General features: G+C 42.3%; 1 protein-coding gene and 1 long non-coding RNA gene across 2 annotated transcripts in view; one reads left to right on the forward strand and one right to left on the reverse strand.

Annotated features, from left to right (window-relative positions):
• RAB3D (RAB3D, member RAS oncogene family) overlaps window positions 1-25,598 on the forward strand; it is a 35,779-nt gene that overhangs the window by 5,700 nt on the left and 4,481 nt on the right. Inside the window, exons 2-3 of the mRNA XM_061582311.1 lie at window positions 14,065-14,292; window positions 22,439-22,557. Of these exons, the coding sequence (XP_061438295.1) occupies window positions 14,065-14,292; window positions 22,439-22,557 (347 nt within the window). The remainder of the gene's footprint in view (window positions 1-14,064; window positions 14,293-22,438; window positions 22,558-25,598) is intronic.
• On the reverse strand, window positions 12,963-24,653 carry LOC133363152 (uncharacterized). The gene is made up of 3 exons (XR_009757597.1): window positions 24,577-24,653; window positions 23,191-23,285; window positions 12,963-14,255 (listed from the first exon to the last, which is right to left on the reverse strand). It is a non-coding gene; the product is annotated as an uncharacterized LOC133363152 (long non-coding RNA).

Below are 25,598 nucleotides of genomic sequence, written 5' to 3' on the forward strand. Positions count from 1 at the left end.
GCACTCCTAGATTTTCCAGTATATTTCTCCACCAGATGTTGTAGTACCAAAACATGGTCAGTAGTTGAGCGACGTGTCCGGAAGCCTGCTTGCTCATGGGCCAAAATACCCTCAGTTTCACCAAAGCTTGGAAAAGTTACTTTTTTGAACTACAACTCCCATCAGCCCAATCCATTGACCATGCTGGCTGCGGCTGATGAGAGCTGTAGTTTAAAAAAGTAACTTTTCCAAGCTCTGAGTTTCACACCATGTATTTAGTTTGCTATATAATTTACTAATTATATTCAGCCTCAGAGGAAGGCAATGGTAAACCACCTCTGAATACCACTTACCCTGAAAACCCTATTCAGAAGGTCGCCATAAGTCAGAATTTCCATTACATATAGAGAGAGACATAGAGATACAGAATTATTTTAATTGTTTTTTTTGTTGACTTGTACTTAGGTTCTCTTTACATCTTGGGCCTCTGTAGAATTGAGTGGTGTATGCTGACTTCACTATCCCTTTGGTGCTAGATGAAGATCTTTTAGTTATTGTGCTGACAACTGTTTTAATCTTGCTTGGCTCTCATTTTAATGATGGTTTCTCCTGCTTGAAACTTAGTCTTTTTGTTATCTATGACTTGTTTGTTGCTCTGGGAGCCATTCAAAGTTGAAGAATGGGATAGAAATGTATATGTATTTTTTTTTTAATGTAGCCCTTAAAAATACAATGTTCCCAGAATGGCTCACAAATACAGATTTAATAAATATTTTAAGTATTGAATTGAAATTGAATTGAAACTTTATTTTTACCCCGCCCTTTTTCCAAACTGGAACTCAGGGTGGCTTACAAATAGAACTACATGTAGTTAAAAACATAGAAAAACATCCTTCATGCTGCTTTACACATTGGCAGTGGTAGCTAGTTCCTCCAAAAAGTGGGGATGCTACATCCTATCCAGTGTGCTAAGCCACTTCCAGCACATCTTCCCTATAGGTGCTGCCCAATCAAAGAACGATCTGTGGTGATATCGCATATCACTCTTTCCCTCACATTTATTTATTTTATTAGATACATATCTTGCCTTTCCTCCAAGAAGCTCAGGAGGGTGTTTTCAGTTCTACTTGCTCCTATTTTATTATACAGCCACGAGAGTGGTTGTATACTATAGTCAATGTGGATTTTTCACATTCTGCAATGTTAAATGGAAAATACCTCCCCATGCCATTCTGATGCTTCCCATAAGCTCATTTCAAAACAAAACTTTACAAAACTTATAGTTCTGAACTCAGAAACGCTTGCTTAACAACCCTGTCAATTTTCATGGCGATACACAAAACAGTCAGAGACAACAGAGAGTCTAAAAAGAGAGAAAGAAAACTCAGAGCCCTTTTGGACTTTTTTCTCAGAGTTCTCATAATCTGTTGAAATTCATTAAAAATCAGCCATGTTCACAGAGTACCTGTAACTGTTACTGACTTTGCCCCATACTCTGACCTTCATCTTCTGCAGTTTAAAAGTTAAAAAAAAAAACTGGCTGATTTTTACTTAATTTAAGAAATTTTGGCTTCAATTCAATGGTAATGTCGGGCATGCTCAGTAAGAACCAACTGTCAGTGTTCTAAAAGCCAGACTCCCAGCTGCTTGGCTTGGCTAATCAGGGGGCCACACCCACACCAGACTTTGATTTCATGTGAGACAGTCATGACTTCCCCCAGAGAGTCATGGGAAGTGTAGTCTGTTAAGGGTGCTGAGAGGAGATTCCTATTCCCTTGACAGAGCTCCAGTGGCCATAGTAGTTTAACAGTCAGCCTCTCTGATTAAAGGTCTGTGAGGGGAACAGGGCATCTCCTAGCAACTAACTCTCAGCACCCTTCACTAATTACACTTCCCAGGATTCTTTGGGAGAAGCCATGGCTGTCTAAAGTGAAATAACAGTCTGGTATGGGACAGCTTTGGTTTAAATTTGGGTGGGAGGCTACATGTGCCTGCTGTACAATAAAAAAGGGGGGATCCCTGAAAAAGAATGATACTGTTCACAATGTTTTGCTTTTGGAAAAGAAAGGGGCTTCCCCTCTGTCCAGTGCCCACCCACCCAATCTCTGCCCCTCCTCCTTCTCCCTGCCCCTCCCCCAGATCAGTTTCACCTATCCTAAGCATGACTGCAGAAGAGTAAATCCCACTGAACTCAATAAGCATGCAAATGATCAAACCTGCCCCCCCTCCTCCCCCCTCCTGTCCCCTCCCTCTTGCCCCTTCCCTCTCCCTTCTTCCACCCCTCCCTTCCAATCCCCTCCGTCCCCCTCCTCCTCTTCCTTCTCCTCCCCTCTGCCCTCCTCCATGGTCAGTTTTACCTATCCTAGGACTACGACCTGGGAGACACAGCCATGAGGCTCACTGGGTGACCTTGGGCCAGTCACTGCCTCTCGGCCTCAGGGGAAGGCAGTGGTAAACCGCATCTGAATACCGTTGTGCTGATCTTGTTTTAGCAGGGAGGATATAAGACAGTATAATATTAAGACAGTTGATATTATTTATTTATTTATTTATTCGACTTATTAGTCGCTTATCTGGCTGAATTGTCAGCCACTCTAAGCGACGTACAAAGCAGAACATGCAAACATCAAAACATTAAGAGACTAACAATAAAAACTAACAATAACGGAAAAGCTAAAAAAACAGGAACAGCAAACCAAAAACATTCATCTTCCTGGTAAAGGACAGATATAGGATATAGTTCAGATAGTCACTTTAAATATGTTTGATTTACTTTGCAATTTTAGTGAAGTTTCCTATAGTAAATCATTCTATTTTGTTTCTGTTTCTGTGAATATGTGAACTACGGCAACACTTTGCAACACTAAAAAAAAGCTCCAAAACAACTGTAGAATAATGGCACTGACTGTTCTGCAGAATAGTTTGCAATGGACATGAGGAGTGTCTCAGTTTGCACAAGATAAAACAGTGGGAGGTGAAATATATTCTAGCAAAATTTTTGGTGTGCTGTGTTTTTAATTGCCTATGCCCACCTTTTCTTAAGTGGGGTAGTTTAAGCATAGCAGGCTGAAAACATGCATCTTGGGCAGGCCAAGTTTGTTTTTTCCAACAGCTAGAGTTATTGCTTAAGTAGCAACATATTCACATCAAACTGCAGTTTCAGATTCAACTGTTAATGTGCCCCAAATAGAAATAGAGCATAACCTCCGGTTTGAAATGCAAAAGGCTGTCTTCACCATCATATGACATTGCCCAATAAAAAGGCTTTGAAAGTAATAAAAATAGATTTGACACAGATTTCTAGGATGAATGAGAGAAATATAATTTTCTAGGTTAGATTCTCTGTAGAAACAGTAGTAACACAGAAAAGAAGCAAAGTAAGAACACCAACAAACATACAAAAATGTAATTCTTCATCTTTGGAGACAGCAAGTGTTACCACCACTCACCATATGCTCAGAGGCACATGTTACCAAATTCTTCCAAGCTACATAGGAACTGGATTGGACTGGGAAAGACCAACCCAAATTGTGTTTTCATTTTGACAAATCTGTAGGGCAGTACAATATCTCAGAGAGGAGGTCAGGTGTCTTGCTCCCCTGGTGCATTCACTTTAGCTGCCCAGTTTCCCTGCTTTTTAAAGTTTGATAGAAATACTTGATTGCTATAGGTGGATTCTTAAACTGCAAGGTTTTTTGCCTATTTGTGAATATATAGAATAACCCTATGGGGTAGGTTATGCTGAGATATAGTAAATGGCCCAATGGAGATTTGAACCTGGGTCTCCTCGTCTGACACTCTAACCACTATACCACACTGGCTCTTGTTACCTGTTTTCATCAACCCTTGACCCATATTTTCAGACTTTCTCCCTGTGTCATTGTCCCTCAGGGTCTTATTTCCTCAGCCTCTTTTTTCCTAGTTATCCAGTTTGTAGCCTCCTCCCCTCCTCTCAAGCCCTCCCTTACCTTGTCCTTGCATCCCTGCTGTTTTCTCCTATCTCCTGACTCTTTCAGTCCTTCCCCCTCTTGCTTCTCTACATCTTGCCCCTCCCCCAGCTGCAGTGACATTGTGGGGTTTAACTATGAATGATATACAAATGCATATAATGGAGCCCCCATTTTGCTTTGATTTTGAAGATAAATAGTTTGTAAAACTAGGGCTTATCTCCCCCATAAAAGGCGCTGTTGGATAACTCTTCTTTGGATGGGGCCAAGCAGATTTCTATAGCCTAATGGTTATCTCATTTACTTATTAGAAGTATATATCAAGTTTCTGCTGAAATGGGCAATATAGTAATTGCTAATGTAACGATTAATCTAGGCCTTCTTATATCCCAGACATCCTCAACAATTATGAAGCTTTGGTCAATAATCAGAGGTATGGAGTGGTTTTTACAAGGGGTTTGTGAAAGGTGCAGAGAAAATAAACCAAGAATATTTTGAAATTGAATCTGTGAGCTTGCATACAGAGGATGTACAACGATCCTTGCAGTACTTCCAGAGGTTGTTCAACAGCCAATCAGTAGTAAAATGTGAGATTCAAAATACCTCAACCAATTCTATCAACCAGCAGAAGTGTTCATAGCTGATCAGCAACTCGGAATCAGTAGGTCTTGGTGCTGATCACGCTTGGTGAACCGGAAAGGTACCTTTTATGAACAGCTCTTTGCCACAGAGAGCTAAACCCGTCAGGCTGGTTGGATTACATGTCTGTGCTATGTGAAGCCTGCCAAGAAGGGATGGACCAAGTTGTGGAGGGGGGAGGTGTCTGTGGCTGCGTACACATCATACATATTTTATGATTACTTTATACTTTACATATTTTATGATACTGTATTTTAATCTTTTGTACACCGCCCAGAGAGCTACTCGCTATGGGCGGTTTAAAAATGAAACAAATAAATAAATAAATATTTAAAAATGGAATTGGCTGCCTTCAAGTGGATTCTGAATTATTACGATTCTACGAATAGGGTTTTCATGGTAAGCGGTATTCAGAGGGGTTTTACCATTGCCTTCCTCTGAGGCTGAGAGGCAGTGACTGGCCCAAGGTCACCCAGGGAGCTTCATGGCTATCGAAAACATATCTTTCCCACCAAAGAATACTGGAACAGAGCTACAATTCCCAGCATCCTGAACAAACTACAGTTCCCAGAAATTTTTTGAGGAATAAAACATGTTTTTGAAATGCTTTTGATGTGCTCAAAATATATGATGTATGCACCATCTGTGTATGTCTGTGCAGTGCACAGACTAGCATACTGGAAAGGCTCACTAACCTAACATTTTACTGTGAGAGGATAGTAATGATAAAAAGTTCATAATATTTATTATTTATATCCACTTCTCTAAATGCAACCAGAATACCATAATCCTAAAATAAAAACGTGCATATATAACTAACAACCATTTTCTTGGCTAGACAGGGGTATTGTTGCTAATTTTAAAATTAACTTAACCAAAAATAAAAAAGGACAGATATTCATGGTTTTGAACTTTCTTATCCGCATGTATGAACAAAATATATTTTCTCATGTGAATAGGGGAAGGGCTGTCTCTCAGTAGTAAGGGAGCATCTGGTTTGCATGCAGAAGGCCTCTGTTCTGATTCCTGGCATCTCCATGCAGGAATGGGAATATTCCCTGTCAGAAACACTGGAGAGTCACTTCTGCCAGGCATTGTTGACAGCACTGAGTTCGATATACCTTTGGTCTGACTTGGTATAAGTTAGCTTCCTATGTTGCTGTTTATCCACTCAACTGGAGTAAGCATGGAAACCTAAGAATGCTGATTAGGTTCAGAGCCAGTTCCCTGGCCACAGGCCCTCTTCACACGTTTGCCTATTTACATTTGTGCCAGCCTTGGGGTAGTTACTTGGGGTAGACAATGCTTCTGCATGCAAGTGAACAAATTTATTTATTTATTTATTTATTAGGCTTATATCCCGCCCGACTAGCGATAGCTCTCTGGGCAGTGAACAGCAGAAAAACACAATAAATACAATAAGAAAAACAATACAGTGCAAAAATTCAATTAAGTTATATTAAGTTAAAAAGTACAGTTAAAATGCTTTGGGAAAGAGGAAGGTTTTAACTTGGCGCCGAAAAGATGACAATGTCGGCGCCAAGCGGGGGAGACTATTCCACAATTCGGGGGTGACTATTCCACAATTCGGGGGCCACCACTGAGAAGGCCCTAGATCTTGTCACAACCCTCCGGGCCTCAGTGTGAGTTGGAACCCGGAGGAGGGCCTTCGTAGCAGAACGTAGTGTACGGGCCGGTTCATAGCGGGAGAGGCGTTCCGACAAGTATCGTGGTCCCGCGCCGTCCAGGGCTTTATAAGTCAATAAGTGTAGAGCTGAGCGCCTGCCCAAAACAAGGGGGAGTCACCACTGGGTTGGAGGCAGGTACATGTATCATTAGAAATGAGGGTTGAAGGTGTAAGGAAGCAGTGTCCATCCTGCAGTAGAAAACCACATACTGACCCCTGCAGGTAGGTACATCATTAAGCAGCCCCAGTTCTGACTGTGCTGTCCTTTTGCAAAAACCAGAAAACTTTTTCCAGAAAGGCCATAAGACAAAGAGTTCATTTAACAGCTCTTGCCATTGGACTGAGGGACAAATATAAACGGAGGAGGGGAGAGAGGAATGCGGGGGAGGGGGAGGAATCGGGGACATGGGCACTGCATAGATTAAGATTCCTGGAGAAGTGCCTTAAAAATAAAATGTTTGCAAAAAATACTGGGTATTCTATCTTCCTTCTGTCTATCAATACAAGAGAACAGGCTCCTGTCTTTACACACAGTACCTTGAGTAGCCCAAGATTATCTGAGAGATGAAACCCCTAATGAGCACTTTCTTTCTTTGCAAAATTGCAAGGGCTTCTGAAGCACATCTCCTGGATTCTGCTTTTCTAGTCCTCCGGAAGTAGTCGTGTAGATCAGGGGTTCCCAAACTGTGCTCTGTGGACCAGTAGTGGTCCACAAGTTTCATTCAGGTGGTCTGCCGTGTGTTTGTAAAAATACAATTAAAAATCATATTGCATCTAGCACAGTGCACTCCAATTGCTACAACAGGCAGAACAATCATTTGTTGGTTCTCCAAGACCCTCAGCTATTTTCAAGTGGTCCATGGGGGAAAAAAAGTTTGGACACTGGTATAGATTGTCAGTGATTGGAGCACATCTGCATCCCTGATACCAATCAAAATATACTGGGGAGGAGGGATCAGAAAACGTGTAGTTTCCAACGTATGTCTCCTGTACCCCTTAAGAGCAACCTCAAGTATAAAACAAACAGAATCCCTAAACTCTACGTATGCAATCAGGATTACAGCCACTTCAGGCAGAAGGTTCTAGAAGGGCAGCTGTGGTAGCCTTTTGTAGCAAAAACAACAGAGGCTGCAATCCATTACATATCTACTCAGAAGTAAGCTCCATTGGATTCAGTAGGACTTACTCCCAGCTAGTTTTGTACACCGCCCAGAGAGCTATTAGCTATGGGCGATTTAGAAATGAAATAAATAAAATAAACAAATAATAAAAATAAATAAATAAGGGTGTGTGGACTGCAGCCAAAGGGTCTAAAGGTTAATAAACTTATTGTGGCATAAGCTTTATGGGTTCTGTCTCGCTCAAGTTATAGTGTTTGATCCAGAAGCTAAATCCAAGGAAAGGTTATGCAGATAGATGCTGGTGTGGTTTTCAGTGGCTTTCATCATGTTTTATAGCACAAAATTAGTGAGCTGCCATTTGCGACACAGCTGACAGGATAAAATCTCCTCTTGCTCCTCACAACTGAGTTCACCAAGGGTTGGTTTAGCCTCAACTCCAGTGATACCCCTGAGTTTCATCCCTTCACTTTCCCTGTAAAAGTGAATGGCTGCCTTGGGCAGGTATTTCAGTTGCAACAATGTTTTCCCACCAGACTGGACCCTGGGAGGCCAAGTGGCCTTATGAGGGAAAGGCAGCAGAAGTCTGCAATATACAAGCCTTTCTTTCTCACACATTGGTTATCATGGTGAGCATTTTGCTGTGGCCAGTGGCTTTGTTCCCAGACAGCTATTGATCAAAACCTTTCCCTCAAGGCAGTAGAGGTGCAGCCCTGATTAAAAAAAGTGGTGTGGTAACATTTAATTTCCTGTTCAGAAATAACTCTTCAATTAGGCCTGAGCTGGGTTCTCATCCTGTCTGTCTTAGGCCCATAGTCATGCCAGGGTGGAACTCCTTTTAGGTGAATTGTCACCCACGGCTGTTTGCTTACTAGGATGTGTCGAGATGTGTTATAGTTTGGAGTGGGGGTTGGCACTCACAAAAGGGAAAAAATCTGGGTGCTTTCTTAGCTTCAAGGACACACCTGTGGAGGAATTCCGGATGTGGTAGAGGATTAGAGCTTTGCTGCTCTGCTCTGAGCAAAGTTTGCCAGAAATAGCTGGCTACTGTGCTGCTTCCTCCTCCTCCTCCTGGATTTCTGTACTGTTTTGTCTGCAAAGAGAAGAGGAAAAGACCTTGCCTCTTGCACCACCAGCTGTTGAAATGTGTCTGCATCAAAGGAAGTGTGTGACAGTATCTATGTAACACAAACAGAAAATGTGGTGTTTGGACCTCCAAGGCTGATGAGTAGTGTAAGAAATATATTAATATAGTCACTAATAGGCAAAAAACCTTGCGATATAAGAAAGTACCTATAGCCATCAGCTATTTCTATCAAAATTTTAAAAGCAGGGAAATTGGGCAGCTATAGTGAATGCACCAGGGGAGCAGGAGACCTGACCTCCTCTCTGAGATATTGGACTGCCCTACAAATTTGTCACACATCATTCAGATGTGGTTTACCATTGCCTTCCCCTGAGGCTGAGAGGCAGTGACTGACCCAAGGTCACCCAGTGAGCCTCATGGCTGTGTGGGGATTTGAACCCTGGTCCCCCAGGTTGTAGTCATAGGATAGGTAAAACTGACCATGGGGGAGGGGTGGGAGGGTGGAGGGAAAGGAGGGGATTGGAAGGGGAGAGGAAGGGAGGGGTGAAGGAAGGAGGAGGGAAGGGGCAAGAGGGAGGGGATAGGAGGGGAGGGCAGGTTTGATCATTTGCATGCTTTTTTACTTCAGTGGGATTTACTCCTGTGCAGTCATGCTTAGGATAGGTGAAACTGACCTGGGGGAGGGGAGGGGGGAAGAGGAGGGCAGGAAGGGGAGAGGGAGGGGAGGAGATTGGGTGGGTGGGCACTGGGCAGAAAGGAAGCGCCTTTTCCAAAAGGAAAACATTGTGAACAGTATCATTCTTTTTCAGGGTGCTGAGAGTTGCTAGGAGTGTAGGAGAATTCTTTCTCCATTGGGATGCCCTGTTCCCCTCACAGAGCTTCAATCAGAGCGGCTGACTGTCAATCTGGCCCCTGGAGCTCTGTCAGAGGAATAAGGGTCTCCTCTCAGCACTCTTCACAAGCTACAGTTCCCAGGATTCTTTGGGGGGAAGCCATGACTGTCTCAAGTGAAATCAAAGTCTGGTGTGTGTGTGTGGCCCCCTGATTAGGCAAGCCCAGCAGCTGCGAGTCTGGCTTTTAGAACACTGACAGTTGGTTCTTACTGAGCATGCCCGACATTATCATTCAGTTCAATGCTAAATTTATTAAAAATCAGCCAGGCATTTTTTAAACTTTTAAACGGTAGAAGATGAAGGTCAGAGTATGGGGCAAGGTCATTAATAGGATTACAGGTACTCTGTGAACATGGCTGATTTTTAATTAATTTCAACAAATAATGAGAACTCCGACAGAAAAAAGTCCAAAAGGGGTCAGGTTTTTTTCTTTTTCTTTTTACACTCGATTCTCTCTGACTGTTTTGTGTATCACCATGAAAATTTAGAGGGTTGTTAAGCAAACATTTCTGAGTTCAGGACTATAAGTTTTGTAAGGTTTTGTTTTGAAATGAGCTTATGAGAAGCATCAGAATGGCATGGGGGTATTTTCAATTTAACATTGCAGAATGAGAAAAATCCATCCTGACTCTCGTGGCTGTATAAATTAGGGTATAACATCGTGGAGTTGGAAGGGGCCTATAAGGCCATCGACTCCAACCCCCTGCTCAATGCAGGAATCCAAATTAAAGTATACCTGACAGGTGCCTGTCCAGCTGCCTCTTGAATGCCTCCAGCACTGGAGAGCCCACCAGCACCCTAGGTCATTGGTTACATTGTCGTACCGCTGAAACAGTTAAGAAGTTTTTCCTGATGTTCAGTCGAACTCTCGCTTCCTGTAACTTGAGCCCATTATTCCATGTCCTGCACTCTGGGACAATTGAGAAGAGATTCTGGCCCTCCCCTGTGTGGTAACCTTTCAAGTACTTGAAGAGTGCTGTCATATTTCCCCTCAGTCTTCTCAAGGCTAAACATGCCTGTTTCTTTCAGTCTCTCCTCATAGGGAGAATTCCCCTATCTTAAGTTAAAGTCTTCTCTAAGAAAATAGACAATAGGTTGATGACCTTTCATTATATTGATAGTTTAGCTTTCTCATTTGGTAAACTGAGAAGAAATTTTATGTTAGGAACGAGATCAGATGAGTTTAGAACAATAAAACTTATGCTGGTTTAGTGTGTCACAAAAACACATTTTCCCCTCAACAAATGAAAAGCCTATATGTTTTAACTTTATTCTGTTTTTTGAGTTTGTTAGCATTAAGAAAATGAGATAATTTACGTGTTTTACATGCAACAGATCTTGTGACCAACGTAACACCACAATAGACAATTTACACAGCATAAATGCATTATCATGTGCAGGGCTGGCACCAAGCATGATGGGGACCCTGGGCAGGGATGGCAGCCTCTTAAGGAAGCCCCTGTGGCCATCTTGGTTGATGGCAGGCATGCATGGACAGTGCGCACAGCATTCACAGTGACGAGAGAGGTAAATGGGTGTGTGCCTGGGAGCTCTCTCTCCATGATCTGTGGCAGAGTCAGGAGCCAACAGTGCCACGGATTGCAGAATGGGTTCACCCTAAGGAGGGCCCCTTGGGCCCCTCTGGGCCACAGGAGCCCTTGGCCAGGGCCTTTGGCCACTTTCTGGTGCCGGCCCTGGTCATGCCGGCTCTTTTTAGGACTGCCATAATTCCTTCCCTGAGAATGTAATAGTTATTATTTGTACTACACCACCAATGTAGGCATCTTACAGAGTTTTACAAAAAGAGACAGGCCCCTGCCCACAAGAAGCTTACCATCTAAAGACAAGTCAGACAGGGGGAGAGTTGACATACGTTACTGCTTTTAGAAGAAAGATAATATAATCATGTGTTAATATATCTAGTAATTAGATAACTTTTTAGGTTAATTATCAGTAAACTTCAGCCTGGTTTACAAAAGTTTAGAATTAATATTTCTCTTCTAGGCTTCTTTCCCCTTTCTTGAGGCAAATAGAAGCTTCTACCAGCTTCCCCTCAGATGTATCAAGGAGGCAAGCCCGTCCTGATTGACACTCCCTAACTAGGCTGAATAGGTGCGCTCATCTAGAGATACAAAAATTCCTGTCAGGAACTGAAGGTCTCTTGCCTCAGGGAGCAGTCCAACCCTATAAAAGATTGAAGGCAATCTATTATGCATATGGGTTTTTCACATAATTTAAAATAAAACCACAAACACGGGGAATAATGCCACTATGAGAAACGTGATTATCCTGAAAGGAAGTGCAGAAGCAGAAACATCCACTGAACTACTGGTGTCAGCTGGCAACTTTATCATCATTGAGTTTGAGTCAGGGAAACTGAAAAGAAAATTTGTTGTGAAAATTTGTTTGATCATTAATATGAAATCCCCTTCTTAAAAAAGGTTCTTCCATGACATTGCCTTTCCTGCAAATAATGATAAATGTTGGTTGAAAAGAGACAAATCTTTAGTGTGTTGCCACAGCCAAGTGTAAATTCTCAGGAGCATTACAACTTCCCATACTTTGTGGTTATTTTTGTAGGGAAGATCAATCCAGTTAACACACAAATTTGTTAATTGGAGTTAGCAACTAATATTAGCTAAAACACAAAATATTATGTAAACAAGCTTGCAAATCTTACGTTGGTCACTACAAAACGTCCCATAGCCATCCTTTATAACAAAATGCACAGGGTTGGTAAAATAATTTCCTTGTTGGGACCAAAGTTCCCAGTGTAGTGTATGGTGTGCCCTAGCATCTCTTGCATTGTTATATAGAGAATGCTGAGGTTTGATTTAAGAGAAATGTCTCAGATTTTGTGGCTTGGAATGGCAGAATGTCTTGGGCCAACCCTGTATCATAAAATTAACATTTAAAATTAAAAGGATCATTTCTGCAAGGGCAAAATACAGAAACTGCTACCTTTCAGCTGTAGCATCCTCTCCATTTATATCCCACCTTTAAGAGGGTACAAATCCTTCCAGTGCAGCTTACAAGTAAAATCAAAATATGTTAGTACAATCACAATAAAGCAGTATCAAAATATAGTTCATCAGGATCCTTTCCCACAGAACAGTTGATAGTTGTTGGTTTGTTGGAATGCGAGGGGGGGAGGACGGGGGGAAGAGTCCAGCTGGAGTTCTGAGGGCTTATTTGTTTGCCCACCCCATCTCCTGTTCCTTCCCACAGAGCATAATTCTTACAAAATAATAAAGATTTCATTTTCACTGGTTATTTATATGTAGATTTTTAAACACATTACTACCTGACTTATACCTTTGGTATAGACTGCAGCTGCAATAGAGAAACATTGAAACGGGCAGCAAGCTTAGTGTTGTTTTTTAAAATAAGCATATTAAAATGTGAGACAGTGGAAGAATACAGATGTGTTTTGCTTTTGTTTTCCACTGAATTGACAGCATACAAACTGCCCTTCTAGTTTCTGAAGCGGAACATGGAATGGCCAGCTTCTCCCTTCAGCTGCATGTGACACGTGCGCCACCTTCATCAAGCTGCAAGAGTTCTGAAATCATGCATTTGTATTTTATTTTATTTCTTATATCCCTTTCTTCCTTATATACAGCCCAGAGCAGCTAACAACATTTATAAAGTACAACAATAAAAACAAAGCTTATAAAATGCAGTGATTAAAAAACAGTATCACATAATTACCATAGACTGCAATTAAAGCAACATATAACAATCAGCAGTACAATGCAGTTGAACAAATAGGGCCACCCTTGCTATGCTCCTGAGACCTGCAAAAATAGATTGTTATAAGCTGCCGTATGAATGTGCATCAAGTGAGGGAGAGTCAGATCTGCACTGAAAAGGCTTTCCGTATGCGGGTTTAAGAATGTGCATATTTTTTGCTGTGAGACAGCTGCCCATGCCTTTCCATGTGGGTAAGCCACAGTGCTTGTACCTGTGTAAGCTCCAGAGTCAGTGACAGGTTGTAAACTAAAGGCTCATACAGATTGCCACCAGTGCTGTTCCCTTACTGATGGCAACATTTTTTAATCACAGGTCATATAAACTTCTAGAGTGTTCAGTCTTTGGAACTATAACACAACCTGACACATAGCTCTAAGATTATAGCCACAGGGACAATTAGAGGCACTGGATGTGAGCATGTTCCTTTGCAGGAACTGATGGCTGAGTGCCCAGAAGCAGTTATGCTTATGTTGCTACTTCATTGCCACCAGTGACATAATACTCTCTCTATCGAATAGCACAATCCCCATATCTATTGCTAACAACTGTGGAGTTAATAATAAACACACCCTGTGTGGATATACTTGCTATAGGGCAGGGAGATAGGATACAGATGGTGTTGTGCTGGGACAGTCCTTTTAATTAAAAGCTCAGTACTGTGGTCTGTGAGTTCTGTTGGCTTTAGCATTTGACAGAAGGGGGCTCAAGCAAGGCAACCTTGGTGGGCCTCTTCCCTCTTACCAAACTGATTTTTTCACTGATTCTGACCACCTTGGGTGTCTCATGTAAAGAGGTGCTCTTGGAGCAGTAGCAAGTTTGGTTAAGCTCAGGGGCCAAGCAAATGACTGACTGCTCGTTGCTGTCTGGATCTGGCTCTATCTGCAAGCTCTGAAAAGGGTGGTGGGTTTCTGAGCCTTGGAGCTACACTATAATTTAATATGCCTTCCTCCAATCTCCGCAGATGGCTTCTGCAAATGACACGCGACAGGCACCCAAGGATGCTGCTGACCAGAATTTTGACTACATGTTCAAGCTGCTGATCATTGGCAACAGCAGTGTAGGCAAGACATCATTCCTCTTCCGATACGCTGATGACTCCTTCACTTCAGCCTTTGTTAGTACTGTGGGCATTGACTTCAAGGTCAAGACTGTCTACAGAAATGAAAAGAGAGTCAAGCTGCAGATTTGGGTAAGAAACCATTCTTGGTGAGGGGCACACAGAAGCTGGCATAGCTAAAGATATCACATGCAATAAATAAATAAATAAAAATTCTACGCCTAGGCAATCCAAGTTCTGCAGATGTGCATAATTCTCCTTTTGCTAGTGTGGACAAGCAACAATGGGGCACAATAAAGATACACCTTTAACTAATAGAAATAATGTTCAGCCACTCTTCTGCCCTTTGAGATCTCTGGAACCATTGCCACACACTCACACTCATGTATATTTTGGACATGAAAACTAGAAACTGCTTCCATAAAAGTGAAAATTGAGATTCTCAATGGAATTCTGTGCTCCAGCAGAATCTTGGCATCTCCATCAACTTGGAAACTTTCCATGGTGTGTATTGTCAGCTGTGGGGTGGGTGTCTTGAATAAGAACATAAGAGCCCTATTGGATCATGCCAGGGGCTCATCTAGTCTAGTATCCTGTTCTCACAGTGGCTAATCAGATGCCTATGGGAAACCCTCAAGCTGGACCTGAATGCAAGGGCGCCCTCCCCTCCTGCAATGTGAGCAGATGCTATGGAAACATAAAATGTTTCCTAGAACACCCTTCTTCCTTTTTTTTTTTTTTAGTGCCATTATTCAGCCAGTTTTGTAACCTTCTCTTTCCTTTGGCCCCTTGAGTCCAAGCACCAAGGTGGCTGGCCTTTTGGTTCACTCTTTGATAGATGGCTTTGTTTTAAGAACATAAGAAGAGCCTGCTGAATCAGGCCAGTGGCCCATCTAGTCCAGCATCCTGTTCTCACAGTGGCCAACCAGGTGGCTGGGGGAAGCCCGCAAGCAGGACCTGAGTGCAAGAACACTCTCCCCTCCTGAGGCTTCCGGCAACTGGTTTTCAGAAGCATGCTGCCTCTGACTAGGGTGGCACAGCACAGCCATCACGGCTAGTAGCCATTGATAGCCCTGTCCTCCATGAATTTGTCTAATCTTCTTTTAAAGCCATCCAAGCTGGTGGCCATTACTGCATCTTGTGGGAGCAAATTCCATAGTTTAACTATGCGCTGAGTAAAGAAGTACTTCCTTTTGTCTGTCCTGAATCTTCCAACATTCAGCTTCTTTGAATGTCCATGAGTTCTAGTATTATGAGAGAGGGAGAAGAACTTTTCTCTATCCACTTTCTCAATGCCATGCATAATTTTATACACTTCTATCATGTCTTCTCTGACCCATTTTTTCTCTAAACTAAAAAGCCCCAAATGCTGCAACCTTTCCTCGTAAGGGAGTCGCTCCATCCCCTTGATCATTCTGGTTGCCCTCTTCAGAACCTTTTCCAACTATAATATCCTTTTTGAGATGAGGCGACCAGAACTGTACACAGTATTCCAAATGCGGCCGCACCATAGATTTATACAACGGCATTATGATATCGGCTGTTTTATTTTCAATACCTTTCCTAATTATCGCTAGCATGGAATTTGCCTTTTTCACAGCTGCCACACACTGGGTCGACATTTTCATTGTGCTGTCCACTACAACCCCAAGGTCTCTCTCCTGGTCGGTCACCGCCAGTTCAGACCCCATGAGCGTATATGTGAAATTAAGATTTTTTGCTCCAATATGCATAATTTTACACTTGTTTATATTGAATTGCATTTGCCATTTTCCCGCCCATTCACTCAGTTTGGAGAGGTCTTTTTGGAGCTCTTCGCAATCCCTTTTTGTTTTAACAACCCTGAATAATTTAGTGTCATCAGCAAACTTGGCCACTTCACTGCTCACTCCTAATTCTAGGTCATTAATGAACAAGTTGAAAAGTACAGGTCCCAATACCGATCCTTGAGGGACTCCACTTTCTACAGCCCTCCATTGGGAGAACTGTCCATTTATTCCTACTCTCTGCTTTCTGCTTCCTAACCAATTCCTTATCCACAAGAGGACCTCTCCTCTTATTCCATGACTGCTAAGCTTCCTCAGAAGTGAGGTACCTTGTCAAACGCTTTTTGAAAGTCTAAGTACACTATGTCCACTGGATCACCTCTATCTATATGCTTGTTGACACTCTCAAAGAATTCTAGTAGGTTACTGAGACAGGACTTTCCCTTGCAGAAGCCATGCTGGCTCTGCTTCAGCAAGGCTTGTTCTGCTATGTGCTTAGTTAATCTAGCTTTAATAATACTTTCTACCAGTTTTCCAGGGACAGAAGTTAAGCTAACTGTCCTGTAATTTCCGGGATCCCCCCTGGATCCCTTTTTGAAGATTGGCATTACATTTGCCACTTTCCAGTCCTCAGGCACGGAGGAGGACCCGAGGGACAAGTTACATATTTTAGTTAGCAGATCAGCAATTTCACATTTGAGTTCTTTGAGAACTCTTGGGTGGATGCCATCCGGGCCTGGTGATTTGTCAGTTTTTATATTGTCCATTAAGCCTAGAACTTCCTCTCTCGTTACCACTATTAGTCTCAGTTCCTCAGAATCCCTTCCTGCAAATGTTAGTTCAGGTTCAGGGATCTGCCCTATTTCTTCCACTGTGAAGACAGATGCAAAAAATTAATTTAGCTTCTCTGAAATGTCCTTATCGTTCTTTAGTACACCTTTGACTGAACGGAGGCACAGAGGAGGACCCGAGGGACAAGTTACATATTTTAGCAGATCAGCAATTTCACATTTGAGTTCTTTCTGCTGTGTCAGCAGCTCTGTCTTATGCTCTGTTTATTCTTGTGCTCAGAGTGCTACCTTGTCAGCTCAATGTCTCTTCACTTTGTCTTCAAGTTGCACTTAAACCATGTTCCCTGCTCTTGGAAGACCTATTAGGCTTTCCACTATTGGAGGGTAACATCTATGGTGCCCCCTAAACTTCGAACACAGAAGAAGGAAATACATGCAGGGGAACAAACATCCAAAGAAGGAATATGATTATGTAACAGGAGAGCACTCTAGGTGCATAGGCTCTCATGTACCATTGAGCCCTGGAGAAAGGCCAGAGTTCCATGCCATCGCAGGGCATATTACCACTTTAGATCTCAACCTGAACTTACAATTGCAAAATATATATGGTTTTCACTGTAGAGGTGCTAGGGGTTAGAGTGGAATCATACTGTGTTCATAAACAGTTGTGTCCAGTGGAGCTTTCCATTTTTTACCAAAGCTTCAGGCTATGTGTCACACTAGTTTTTGTGTGTCTCCATCCACTGAACCAGTCAGATCTCGCCATCCCAGATTTGGAGCTGAGTTCTAGCTAGTGCCACCTTCAGGAGAGAGGTGACATGATTGCTTTAATGCATCCGTTTAGCTAGAAAGATTGTCCATTGTTTGTGGAAGTCTCCAGTGACAACTATAAGTACTGAATACAGTGGCCCACCTTCTAATGGAGCAGGGAATTGTCAGGAGCATCCAAAGGTCTGTACTGGCTTCCTCTTTATTTGGATTTTTATCTTGTACTGACCTGGAAAGATCAGAGCAGGTTGCAGCATTTCTTAGGCAAGTAATCAAAATACTTCCCTACTGATGAAATTAAATTCAACAGAAGGAGTCTGTACCAGGCCTCAAAAATCCAAATGATACACAAAGTTGTACTATTTCTTTTCGAAGATGCTCAGGCAAGAGATCTCCATACCTGGAGAGTGCCTTTCTGCTTGCCTGCTGTGTATTTGGACATGGCACCCTTCTCCACTGACCGTAGAGATCATGATGGGAGGGAAGCAATGACAGCATGCCCCCATCTGAGCAAGCCTTCTGATCCAAGTGTCCTAGGTTCAGCTCCCTGGCCACACACTGACTTTTTCCTCAAGGGACCTGGCCTATATCTTCCTTAGGCCTACTGTAAAGTGGTGCCAGGAAACATTCTGTTCTGGTGTGTTGACCCTGGAGCCACGGTTGCTTCGGTGCATTGTTTCAGAGTGTTGGCTGACATGGGGAAACCATCCACCTGGCAGCTGTGTGATAGTCTTCTGCAAGCACTAGATACAAAGGCTCTTTTGCACGCAGCAACTGCTGACACTAGTTACCAAAGGGGGCCAGGCTTGGTGCAGAGGACTGCACTGAGAGTTTCCTCCCTTGTGGTTTCCAAGGTACAGGCGGGCCCCGCTTATACGGCAGGTTCCATTCCAGACCCCCTCTGTAAAGCGGAAATTGCCGTAAAGTGGAACCCCATTGAGTATAATGGGGCGTGTTGCGCCAAAATGCCACAAAATGCCGCAAAAGCGGCAAACTCTGCTTTAAAATGGGGAATGAAAGCTGCCGCATTAGCGGAACGCCAGGAAGCAAAGCGCCGGGAAGCAGGGCCCTACTGTAGTGGTATCCAGCTGTGCAAGGACTGGCCATTCACACAGGATTGGAAAAAGAAGGTGTTATAAGGAAAGGAAAGATTACAGCAGAAGTTGTGCTTCAGTGGGCACAGAATAACTAATACCAACTTTGCTCCTGAAACACCGTGCAGGCACTGACTCCACAATGGTACTAATCATAGCACCAGTCTGTTGTGTGGGTGATATTAGTATCTAGTCTTTACCTTGAACAGGAAAGAACAAGCCTACTTTAGAGGAGGGAGCCCAGGTAGATCCCCTTCATGTATTTCAGAACGTTTGCCCCTCTGGATGTTGCTGAACTACAACTCCTCTCAGTCCCTGCAAGCATGACCAGTGGCTAGGGATGAAGGGAGTTGGAGCTCAGCAACCTCTGCAGGGCTACAGGTTCCCCAAACGTGATGTATTTCAAATGGGATGTGCAGTTACTCATGGTTAGAAACTTCAGTCATGTGTTAGGAGCATTCTCCATGATCTCTCTTCACACTGGTGAAAGCCTTTGTGGGGGGGGAAAGTGAGTCTTATGTGAATGAACTTTCTTAATCCTGCTCATTGCTTTTGCCCCAGCAGCGGCCAAGGAGGGTGAACTTCAGAGAGATCATTCTGTGATTGGGGAGATTTCTTTTTTTCCTACAATAATTTTTATTCAAATTTTCATAAAACATACAAAACAAAATCATAAAACATTCAAAGACAAAAAACAAAACAAAACAAAAATGATTAAGCAAAAAAATAAAATATTGACTTCCCATTTGTCACAGATCAAATCAGTTATAGGTCTACAATATATAACAATCCTGTCTCTTAAATTATATTATAAAATCACTTTCCTCCAGTAGTTATCTTAATTAATCATCAAATCTCATAAACATTACTTTATTCTTTCCACAAAAAGTCAAAGAGAGGTTTCAATTCTTTAAGAAATATATCTATCAGTTTTTCTCCAAATAAACATTTCGATTAATCCATCTCATCAAAATCTGTTAGGTCCAATAATTTCAATAGCCATTATTCCATTATCCCTATTAATTTCATCTTCCATCTTCAATAGTCCTATTAAGTCCAGTAATTTCAGTGTCCAATCTTCCATTATCAGTATTCCATAATAATCTTGCTGTCATAGCCATAGTCATATAATAAGAGTCTGATGGGAATTTCCTCTATCCCAAATATTTTCTTGCCATCCATTCTGAATAAGTTGCTGAAGTACTGTTGTAAAGTCATATCTCTGTTCTTCTTTTTTACAAAATGCACTGGCTCATCTCTTGAGAGTTTTTCCATTGTCACATGGCTGCAGTTAATTCCATAGATTTTCACTATATCAAACTCCATCACGTCATTCCAGTCCAGAAGATTATCCAAGCCATTGATAACTTTATCTCTAATATCTTCATTAATTTCTTCAGAGATAACGTTAAATTCCAAACAGTAGATTTTATTTCTAATATCCATAAACTCCAGATCTTTTTCCAATTCCACATTTGTTCCAATCTCCAGGGCTTGTATCTTCCCTTTATTTTTTCTTTTCTCATCTCTGATCTCATTCTCCTCTCTCACAGGATCCCCTATTTCTTTAAGCTCCTGCGTCATTTTGCTCAGTTCAATTTTCAGCTCCTTACTGCCCTGTCGCAGGGTTTGTTTCGTTATCTCAATCTCATCCATTATTTTCTGAAACATAATTACTTCCAGATTCTCAGCCACTTTCTTGATTGCCATTTTTAAAACCACGAAAACAAAGCAAAACAGAAGTAAAGAAGAACCACTTCTTATTTCAGCAACAATTGGGTTAATATTCCAGGCTTGATGACATCACAGTATAAACAGAGCAGCCTGCCTTATCTCTCTATGTTCAAGAATACAAAACAAATTTGGTTCCCAGCATCAAAACAGTTAGTGGCGTCGTGAAGAAGCAGATTCGTCAAAATAAAATAGACCAAAAAGAGAATAGTCCCAGACAATGTTATAACATTCCTCGGAATAGAAATCCCTCTTCTGTTTATATCTTTAGAATGCACTTCCAGGACAGCTTTTTGCAACAGAAACAGAGATAAGCTGTTAATTTCGTGAATAACAGAGAAGAGTTATAGCTCACCCAGGAATACTTCAAAGCCGATCAATCTGACAAATCTCCTTTTGCTGCAACAATTTAAACCAAGTAAGAAAAATAATAGAAAGAAGGGTGCTTGCCTGTTAGTCGGTTTTCTCTTTGAAGAAAAGATAAACGTATCGCATTAAACAGATAGAGCAAAAGTTTGGAAGTCCGTCCGGCATTGTTGGCTGGACCTTTTCTCATAAATTAATGAAATCCAGTCCTCCCAACAAAAACAGGCTTTTGAGGTTGATCTCTACGTTTCTCCCTGCCCGGGAGAAATTTCATCAGTCAAAAAAAAAAATGTTCTGACTGATTTATATCTGAATAAGCTTCTTTTGAGGCGGGAGCCCGTCTCAAAAGCAGGCACAAGCGAAGTCACCCTTCGTGATTGGGGAGATTTCTGATTGTTGGGTAGATGACTTCTTCACCACAAAGTTTATGGTGGAACATGGCATCCCTTTCTCCTGTTACATCACAAAGGGCCCCAAACCAGATTCCCCACAAAACCACCGGAGTGAACTGATTTAAGAGACTCAGCTGTTCTTTAGTATACAGTTTTGTGGACTGTGGCATGATAACCAATCAGTGTTGGGAAGAAATTTCCAATCTGTGGAATCTTTTGGGTCATGATTTGGCTGTCTTGGCTTCCAGCTGTCCTTCCATCCAAGTCTCTCTTCTCTTTTCTCAGAGCAGTGTCTTGACCCTTAGTCCTTGGGTGGTGCATCATAAGCAACCTGCCCCCATCCTGCCACCTTTGTTTTCTTTTTAAATGCTCCATTAAGCTTTCCACCTGTTTAAATTTTAATCAAATGTCAATCCTTACGCACATCAGAACCATCACGGAAACTCTCCCTGAGCCTGCTGTCAGCATGAAAGGAGACATATGTCAGAGCCCTGCAAAGTAAGCTCTGGTTTCCACAGTAACAGCGAATCTCTGGGCTCCAGGGGAGTAGGTGGCCAGGAGAACCGTGGAGGACTCTTGTCTCCAAGGCTGGGCAATTGGGGATGAGCTGTCTTTCCACAGCCTTTCTGCACCTGTGCTTTACACATGGCCTTATTTCTTGATGTGTATCTCGCTGGTCATCATTGTATATTCCTTTAGTGCACTACTATGACTGTGCTTATTGTTCATGAGTCATGCTTTCCACTCAGAGAGTGCTCAAAATGATGTACAAATAAGCATGCTTTTCTTAAATTAAAATATAGATTCCCCAAAACAAGGAAGCTGAGTTCCTCAGGAGGTACAGAAAGCCTAGTGTATGAAGCTGGGTGTATCTTATTTATTTATTAAATTTATGTCCTGCCCTTCCTCCTAGAAGGAGCCCAGGGCGGTGGCAAACAAAAACACTAAAAACACTCTAAAACATCATAAAACCGGACTTTAACAAATATTAACACAAAATACCTTTAAAAACATCTTAAAAAGCAATTCCAACACAGACGTAAACTGGGATAAGGTCTCTACTTAAAAGGCTTGTTGAAAGAGGGAGGCCTTCAGTAGGCGCCAAAAAGATAACAGAGATGGTGCCTGTCTAATATTTAAGGGGAGAGAATTCCGCAAGATCTTGCATCTTATATTGCATCTTTCAGCCACAAACTAGTCTGGAAAGTGTATGGCAGGGTGATATAAACAGGATGCTGGACTAGATGAGTCTTTGATCTGATTCAGTAGAGCTCTTATGGTTTCTTACAATGGGTGAAGTGAGATGGCTCCTTCCTGGAGGCTTTGGCTGAAAGGGAAGTATTCATACTGACATGTTCTCTTCTCTTAAGGACACAGCTGGCCAAGAGCGATATCGGACTATAACAACAGCCTATTACAGGGGAGCAATGGGTTTCTTACTCATGTATGATATTTCCAACCAGGAGTCTTTCAGCGCTGTACAAGACTGGTAAGGAATGCAGCACAGAATGAGGCTGAGACTGTGATTGTGTCTTATTTGCCAGGGAGTTGATTTCCAATGTGTTTGATGGAGGTGTAGCAGGGATTGCCTGATGTCCCTACTTTCAAGTGCACTTTCTACTTATGTATCAAGATAACTCATTTCAGATGCTGCACTCATGTCTTCCACTTGGTCCAGTTCCCAGGAAATACAGCACACCTTATCTTTATGGAAGTGTTCAAAGCCAAAGCTCCTTCCCCAGTGTGCTAAAGAGACTGTAGCTCAATGTCAGAAGACAGCTTTTGCACCAGAAGATCTTTGGTTCAGTCCTTGGTGTTTCCAGTTAAAGGATATTGGGAGCAGGACTGGTAAAAACTCTTCACCATCTGAGATTCCAAACTAGCACTGCCAGAAAGAGTAGACAATACAGGACTAGATGGACCAATGGTTTGACGTGGCATAAGGCAGGTTCTTGTGTATCCCTCTCCAACTCCCCCCCCGCCTTCTATGTAAACAAGTGCAGTACTGTCTACCCTACAAATGTTACAGTGCTGTCGGAGAAGTCCAATGCTCCTCACACACATGCCAACGTCCTTGAAACCTCTAATAACCTGACATACCTTGACGTCCTATCATACATACCAAGCATACCATTGGATTTATCTTCTTCCAGGGCTCCAAGCCTGAGGTCTCCCCAGCTGTTCCTCTTTCGTCTGGCATGCCTCATTGTGGATGGCCTGTTAAGGGAAATTAGAATGCTCTTCTTAGAGCCTGCTGGGGCAAGTCTACATGGGGATTTTGTTGAGGCTTGGTTGATAATATGTATGTAATCTTCATGGTGCCTGAGTGATCCCCTGTAATGATCCTGGCTAGTTCTCCAAGCTGGGTTGGACTGCAGATTAAAAGTTGCAGCATCCTCCATATGGGCACTGCTTCTCAAACTTCTGGCTTAATACTAAAGACCCAAATCAGCTGAACAGGAAAGCTCTTACTCAGACACACCCTAGGAGGCTGAACCGCCTGTTCAGATTTTATTGTGTTGACTGAGGTCTTTCAGGTACTGAATGCTTAGATGCAAGTCAATCTCAGGTTAATTTCACTTCTAAGGCCTGATTTGAGAAACACCTGGAATTTATCCATCTAAATGACTCAGAAAATCATTGCCTACCCCCAAGAGCAGTGTCTGTACACGTACTGCGCAGAACTGATGAAAGAAGAGTCTGGTCTATGAAAGCTTAACACCACAATAAACCTGCTAGCCTTTAATGTTCCACAAGCTTCTTGGCTATGTTTGTTGCAACAGACCAACATGACTAAATACCCCTCTGAATTTTTTGAACAGAGCACCTACACCAGTGGATCCCAAACTGTTGTTCTCCCATTAAAATGTAAATGTACTGCCTTCAAGTCGATTCCGACTTATGGCGACCCCATGAATAGAGTTTTCATGAGGCTGAGAGGCAGTGACTGGCCCAAGGTCACCCAGTGCGCTTCATGGCTGTGTGGGGATTCGAACCCTGGTCTCCCAGGTCATAGTCCAACTCCTTAACCACTACACCACACTGGTTCTCTGTTCTCCCATAGACCACCTGAAATTGCTGATGGGCTTGACAGACCACTTAATGATTTTTCTGCCTGTTGTAGCAATTGTAATGCACTGTGCTAGGTATTATATGATTTTTAATTGTATTTTTATTGCGTTTTTATTTCTTACATTGTTTTTATTGTATTACAATTTGCATTCCACAGAACTCAAATTACAATACAATACAATACAATAAAAAATAAAAATAAAAGCATCAAAAATACAATTAAATTAATATGAATCTTCAATGCAGACATGCTGTTAACCACCTGACTGAAGCTTGCAGTCCACACACCACAGTTTGGGAACCTCTGACATAAGGGCTCATCTACATGGTGGTTTAGTGTGTGTTTCGTGCTACTCACATCTCCTTTAAATTTGCATAGTTCACATGACATTACAGAAGCTATCACACAGTTTCCCCCCTGTAAATCCATACTAACCCAATCCGCTGATAATACAAAAAGGGAAGGAAAAAAGTCTTCACTCCATATTAGGATTGCCAGGTTCAGGGCCTGAGACTGATCCTGTATCTTTAGGAGAAGAGAAAGTCAGCCAAGTGCAGGTGTTCTTGCAACACTGTAATGGGAAAAACCAAAAGGTGGAATTCTCCCTTCCTCCTGCACAACTTTTATAGATACAGAAAACCTCTTGGAGGCTGGGCCTGGCAACCAAAAGGTCTTCTGTATCTTTAAAAGTTGTGCAATCGTTCCCCTCTCCACACCCACTTCCGCTTCCTCCTTTCATTCATTTTATTTCCTGTAAGCTGTCAAGCAACTTCCAGCTGCTCTCCTCCTTCTGCTGACCTTTTTCATGTTGCTGCAAATGGTGCCTTCCTCTTCTCCCCCCCCCCCCCCGCACAACACAAAAGCATAACACTGCTCAAAGAAAGATTTGAATTTCAGCTGTATTGTAGCAATGAAAAAACAAATAATCACATTTTCGGGTGTTTTTTTTTTAAATGAAACTTACTGGTAGAACAAACTGAGCATGTAACCAGAAGGAGTGGAAATGTTAAATTAGAGGGTGTGGTCATTAGGAAACTGCGTGATTGATCCTTCCCTTCAGTGTGAATAGAAAACAGCAAGTTTGCAGCTGGCATTGAGCCCTTACTGTGGACTGTGCAAACAGAAAACAAGTGACAACAGCGTGGTTAGTATGAAGTTATGCTCCCATGTGGATAAGCCCATATACTCTTGCCTGTTTATCATCATTAATTCTAAAACAAATAACGTGCTGAATATGTCTGTATACATTCTGCACCCCACCCCACCCCGTTCTACCAGCTCTTGAGCAAGAGCTGATTTAATCCTATTCAGTTCATGGATTTGACAGTGAACCATGCAACCTGTTACACAGGAAGTGTCTGGGGGGGCAGGTAACCTTCACCCCAGACCAGTGGCCATGCTGGCTGGGTCTCATGAGAGCTAGAGTCTGTCTGACAACATTTGGAGCATTGCAGATT

This window comes from Rhineura floridana, chromosome 1 (assembly GCF_030035675.1).
Source record: "Rhineura floridana isolate rRhiFlo1 chromosome 1, rRhiFlo1.hap2, whole genome shotgun sequence".
Classification (NCBI taxonomy): Eukaryota; Metazoa; Chordata; class Lepidosauria; order Squamata; family Rhineuridae; genus Rhineura; species Rhineura floridana.